Raw genomic sequence first — 6,132 nt, forward strand, 5'->3', positions numbered from 1 at the left:
CTGATCTGGTTTAAGAGGCATATCAGGATTGTATTTCATGTAAACTCCATCAGTAACAAGGTCATTAAGGAGCTGAGCATTTTTCCTAACCTTGTGTAAAAGGACAAAAATTTATTAATAATTACAAGTGCATACGACGAGCATGTTTAAGACAGGGACAAAGTAAAAGGAGTAATTAGTAACCATTTCTTTAGGTTTCTAGTTTCTTCTATAGGAGGATCTATAAGAATTGCAAAGTCAAACCAGGTAGACAGCGCGACTCCTAGGGGAAAAGATGGTCAGTTGTCAGGGAAAGATTGCAAAGAAGGAGATATATGGAGATCAAAGGAAAAAGATGAACACTGAGCATTTAAATGTAAGAGACATATTATACAAATGTTAAACTGCATACCATTGTAAAAGCTAACTTTTAACCTGCGACAAACAACAACGGGCTGATTCTGGATGTTACGTGTCATTTGCTGACCTTCGTTAGTTACAAAATCATCCCACAATGACAAGACAAATAGTCTGCGCACTAATACAGGGAAAAGATCAATTTTGAAAAAAGTAGAAAAATAAAAGTTATGATATAATAAACATGAAATCTGTAAGGAAAAACCTACTCTTTGTTAACAATGACGAATTTCTGAACAACTGAATTTTTTTCATTTCTGTTGATATGTTTAACATCCAGTGCTTTAACAACTATAGCAAGAACATCTGGTGCAGAATAATACAATATCAATCAGCAAAAATGAACATAACTGGTGAGTAAATGAAAAAATTACAATGCTAAAGCTCACCAACTGATTTTTCTTTGTCATCCATGAAGTTCACAAGATCACTGAATTCTGTACAGTCAAACTTCACAGGCAGAATATCGTCATCATCATTGACTAGTTCAATGACTGTTCCGCTGGTGATAACCCACTGGATCTTCAGTTCAGAAGTTTGTTATTTTTCTGGAATTAGCCTTACTATGGCATTTGAAATCAGATACTTTTTATAAATCTGAAGATGAGAGCTGATCTTTGGAATGTCATTATTGAACATAATCCCCTCTACCTGCGATCTCTATGCACATAGAAAATATTCACGAAGTAAGCAGTTATGCATGCATTGAACTGTTGATAAAAACAGAAGATCCCTTAATTACAACGGAAATATATGGAGCATATTAATGTGCTCTTTTAGCAATGAAATATTTAACCATGTAGTATGAAGAAGTATATATCATAGCAGCAGAGAGAAGACCTCTGAATCCAGCAAAATAAACTTTTATTTTTTTTAGCATCATTGCTGATCCAGTTATCTGCTGCTTCTCTTGCACAATGACTTTGCAGGTCCAACCTTGAGACCAAGCAGGACGTCTTTGATTGGGATAACATCTTGCATCCTACAATTTTTTTTTAAAAAAATAGAAGTACAATGGGAAATCAGCAACAGTATTTGATTCTCTAAATGATAAACTAATAAGTAATCAATGGTTTGGGTAATCAGACCTCATTTATCATATGTTAGTGAATCGAAAGATATCATGAAAGACAGCATTTCTTGTTTTACAATCAACTTTGACGTCATCAGAAGTACCCGGAGCAATTAAAACTTTAACTGTAGAAGAATTTCTAACTCTAGAGAGAGCAACATAAAGTTGACCGTGAGAAAAGACAGGTTCACGGAGGTAAATTCCAACATAGTCAAGAGTTTGACCCTGAGATTTATTGATTGTCATTGCGAAGCATAAATGGACAGGAAACTGTGTCCGTATAAATGGAATACCATTCTTTTCGATATCAGAAGTCTGCAAAGGAATTTTTGGAATGAAAAACTTTTTCCCTTTAGGAGGACCAGAGATAATTTCGGCACAAATTGTGTGTTCAGCCAATTTTCTACAGATTAACCGTGTGCTATTGCAAACACCATCCGTGGGATTCACATTTCTCAAAAGCATTATAGGACAGTTTTCTTTGATTAAAAGTTCATGAGGAGACAGACCTTTTGGATTCAAAGAATTTAGAAAGTCCTCATAATCTGCCTGGTATCTCCTATCAACAGTTTTATCACAGCTTATATATCTGTGAAGATTTCTAGGAAATTTTGCAATCATCATCTCATTAATTTCAGCAATTGAACTATTTTTTGGACAAAGTACACATCTATTTATCATTCGATAAGGATCACATGAATACAGATTTAGATCAAGAAATACGGTCCCAAGTAATCTGAAAGATTTTACATGTAATTAGGACAAGCAGTCAAAATACATAGACAGAATGAACTACTAATAGTGCACTATATGGTTATAACCTGTCAAGCGATTCTTCTTTGTTATGATAAGGAATAACCATATGAGGTAGTAGAGATATCTGACCATGTTCATCAACAGGTTCAACACCTTCTCCTTCTCTAAACAGAAAAGCCGAAAACGCTGGATCTAAGGCAGCTCTCATATTTGTTCCTAATTGTAGCTTACGCATATGAGACCATAAATGTGAATATAGAACAGTTGATTTGATCAAATCTACTGCAGGTAGGTGTTCAATAACTGGCAGGGTTAGGCGAAAATCGTCGCAAAAAATAATAGTTTTTCCTCTAAATGGTACATCAGATTCCATTATATCCATAAGAAGATAATGAAATGCCTCAATTGTTTCTCTTTTTGCCATTGAAGCCTCAGCCCACAACATTAATTTATCATCAACAATCAACCTTGCAACACTGCTCTGCTTACTTAATTGACAAGTTTTGTTTTGAAAAATCCAAAGGAATCTTAAACCATGAGTGTGCAGTTCTATCACCAGGGAGGAGAGATGCTGCGACACCAGATGTGGCAACTGCAATTGCGACATATCCTTGTGAACGAAGAAAAAAAAGAAGCACGCGATATAAAAAAGTTTTACCCGTTCCACCTGGACCATCTATAAAGAAAGCTTGACCTTTTGAGCTAGATATTGAATCCAGAATTAAATCAAATGCATACCTCTGGCCAGAATTCAATTTTTGAGGAAGAAGCAGATCTTCTGGATCATTCGGTATGGCTGTTTCACTTTGAATTTCTTTGGTCAGCCGCTTACCATAACAGGATGTAAAGGAATCTTCAAGGAAATGATATCATCAAGGTTTTTTCCCATGTGCTCCAATGTTGCATTAATATCCTGAAGAACTTTTCTTTTAATCTCTATCGATGTGCAGTGGCGATGCGTGAAACTTCGTTTATAATCAGAAGATAGGTGCTCTTCGAATGATTGCCAAAGATGTTTGTGATTTTTCAGAGAGCAATAAAATAGAAGCATTGCGAATAAAGACCTTAACAAATAAGGCATCTGGAAATGAGCAGCTTCTTGTAATGCTTCTTCTATATACGAATCAGATTCCAGCAATCCTAACTGCAAACAGGCTTCTCTAAAAGAGGCTGTTTTGTGACCTCTAACCATAAGTAAGTCATCGAACGATGTTGGTCCCGAAATATGTGTGAGTAAAAGCCTTAAGTAGTATCTTTTTCCTTCCCTAGGCTCAACAGTTACCAGTCTCCCTATGACCTTTCTACGACTCCTCTCTGAACAGTAACTATGTGGCCAAGATACTCTACTTGAGTACAACCGAATGAGCATTTGGAGAGTTTAGCATAAAGTTGGTGGGTTGTTAAGATTTCTAAGGCTGTTCTGAGGTGTTCAAGGTTCAAAAAAGACTAATATGAATTTTCTGAGATAGGGAGCAAAAATGGAGTTCATGAGAGCTTGAAAGGTGGCTGGAGCATTGGTAAGCCCAAAGGGCATTACCAAGAATTCATAATGCCCTTGGTGAGTACGAAAAGCTGTTTTAGGAATGTCTTTTGGTTTCATTTGTATTTGGTGATAACCGGCGTGAAGATCAATTTTTGTAAAAAAATTGGCTCCAAACAATTAATTCAAGAGGTCATCTATAATAGGTATAGGAAACTTGTCTTTCACTGTGATGTTGTTGAGCTGTCTATAGTCAATGCATAATCTCCAAGTGCCATCTTTTTTCCGAACTAATAGCACTAGGGAAGCGCAAGGGTTGTAGCTGGCTCTAATAATCCGAGATTCTATCATGGAGGTTGTTTGTTTTTCTATCTCAGATTTTTGCATGTGGGGATATCTATAGGGGGCTAATTTAAAGGGTTTAGAATCAGGGATTAGTGTAATATGATGATCAAATTCTCGGGAGGGAGGTAAGGAGTGGGGTTCTTTAAACACATCATCAAATTGAGTCAAGAGAGTAGTAATGGCCTCAGGAATTACCTGATGATTGTTAGCTACCTCACTGCCAGTACTCAGTAGAAAGATGCGTGGATCATAAAGTTGCCTCCTATGCCTGTTATGGATCCTGGATGCTCTGTCCCCCTTATGTAATTTCACACCAACAGTCTCTGAATCTCCTTGCAGGGTAACCAACTCCTGTTCCTTTTCAAAGACTAATTGTAATTTCTTGAAATCAAAAGTAAGAGGGCTGTATGCTTTCATCCAATCAACACCAATGATCATATCATAAGGCTCTATATCTAGTATGTAGAAATCATGTAAGAATTTATGTTCCTGCATTTCCCATTGCAACTGTGGTATCCGTTTATTACACAATAAACTATCTCCATTAGCTACCTTCACCCTAAAGGGCTTAATTTTCCTGATCAACTCAGGATGTTGAAAGGCTACTGAAGCCTTAATAAAACTATGGGAACTACCCCCATCTACCAGGATTGAATCCTTACTGCCTAACCAGTCTCCTCGCACCTTGATGGTGTTCTACACCATAATTCCAGAAATGGAGTGTAGGGTGAGTTTAACATGATTTTCAGTTTTCCTTCCTTGGTATTCAATCTCTTCCTCAATCATTTCCTCCTCTACTGCCTCAACAACCTCATCCACCACCAGTATGTGCACCTCTTTATTCCTACATTTATGATTAGGAGTGTACTTCTCGCCATACCTGAAACATAACCCTTTTGCCCTCCTATGTTGAATCTCTACTGGGGTGATTTTCTTAAAAGTAAATGGTTCCAATTTCCTATTTGGGTCACCCGATAGAGTAGAGGCTCCACCGCCTTTGAAATTCCCTCCCCTACTGCTCGTTGATGGGAAAGTAGCAATTTTGCTACTGGGCTATACTTATTGGCGTAAGCCTCATTTGCAGATTCTTGGAGTTTAGGCTTTTTAAAGACTTCACTCAAAGAACCTATGTCATGCATCTTTACCATCGACCTGATCTCATCGTTCAATCCGCTAAGAAAACAGGAAATGTAAAAAGATTCTGGAAGGGATGGTACCACAATCGCCACTTCGACCATCAATTCCTCAAACTTCTCTTGATATGTTTTGACGGTGGAAGTTTGTTGCAGCTTGCTAAATTCTTCCACAGGATCCAATTGCTTCACGTTCCCGAACCTTTTAATGAGTTCCACAGTAAAATTTTCCCAATTGGTCACTCCTCTGCTGATTTTGAACCCCTGATACCAAATGTCTGCCTTTCCTTCCAAGAATATCTCCACCATATCCATCTTCTGAGAATCAGGAATATGGAATGTATGGAAATATTTTTGACTTTTTCGGATCCATTCCCTCGGGTTTCCTCCATCAAAGACTGGGAATTCCATCCTTGGAATGGCCAATTGCAAAAACTGCCTATTTTCTCCGAAATTTTCTTCCGTACGCCCCAAGTGATTTTGCCTGTCCGAATGCCCTGTAGGTGTCTGCAAAATTCCTCTATCACCATGAACCGTCCTCATCGCAGCTCCGAATTGATTGGATAGAGCTGCAATTAAGTTCTTCAATTCATTGTTGGAAGATTCGATTTTCTCTTCCAAATGTTGCCGATCAGCCGCCATCACGTCCCTCAATTGCTTCTCCGTCGCTGTCCAGTTGTCCATTATTCCTTGGGTTCTGATTTCCTGTCTTTTAAGCTGTTCCTCTAGACCTTTAAATCTTGTTCCTTCCGCCATGGTGGAACTACCTACCTCAGATCAGGCCGAGCAAAGGTAGCTCTGATACCACCTTGTAATGACTCGGTGTAGGGTTGAAGAAAGAGAAAAGGGAAAGAAGAAGAAACTGGGAGAGAAGAGAGAGAATTTTATTGAGAGGATGAGAATTGTTTACAACAAAAATCAACTATCCGACACTTCTCTAATTTCCCTTA

General features: G+C 37.9%; 1 protein-coding gene across 4 annotated transcripts; it reads right to left on the reverse strand.

Annotated features, from left to right (window-relative positions):
* Positions 1-315: 315 nt before the first annotated feature.
* On the reverse strand, positions 316-6,132 carry LOC140006132 (uncharacterized). Of its 4 annotated transcripts, none has more exons than XM_072047964.1 (4): positions 2,290-6,132; positions 1,237-1,378; positions 786-1,056; positions 626-702 (listed from the first exon to the last, which is right to left on the reverse strand). In XM_072047964.1, exon 1 carries the CDS (start codon positions 5,936-5,938, stop codon positions 4,967-4,969), a length of 972 nt encoding a protein of 323 aa, XP_071904065.1. In that variant the 5' UTR covers positions 5,939-6,132; the 3' UTR covers positions 626-702; positions 786-1,056; positions 1,237-1,378; positions 2,290-4,966. The 4 variants fall into 3 exon arrangements, with proteins under 4 accessions (XP_071904064.1, XP_071904066.1, XP_071904065.1 ...); XM_072047963.1 differs by adding an exon at positions 316-517 and having other exon boundaries at positions 606-702; positions 1,237-6,132; XM_072047965.1 differs by having other exon boundaries at positions 1,237-3,137; positions 4,245-6,132.

The sequence above is a fragment of the Coffea arabica genome, chromosome 4e, assembly GCF_036785885.1.
Source record: "Coffea arabica cultivar ET-39 chromosome 4e, Coffea Arabica ET-39 HiFi, whole genome shotgun sequence".
In the NCBI taxonomy this organism is placed as follows: domain Eukaryota; kingdom Viridiplantae; phylum Streptophyta; class Magnoliopsida; order Gentianales; family Rubiaceae; genus Coffea; species Coffea arabica.

Coding starts and splice junctions, on each gene's coding strand:
- LOC140006132 (XM_072047963.1), bottom strand. CDS start 5,938: ATGGCGGAAGGAACAAGATTTAAAGGTCTAGAGGAACAGCTTAAAAGA.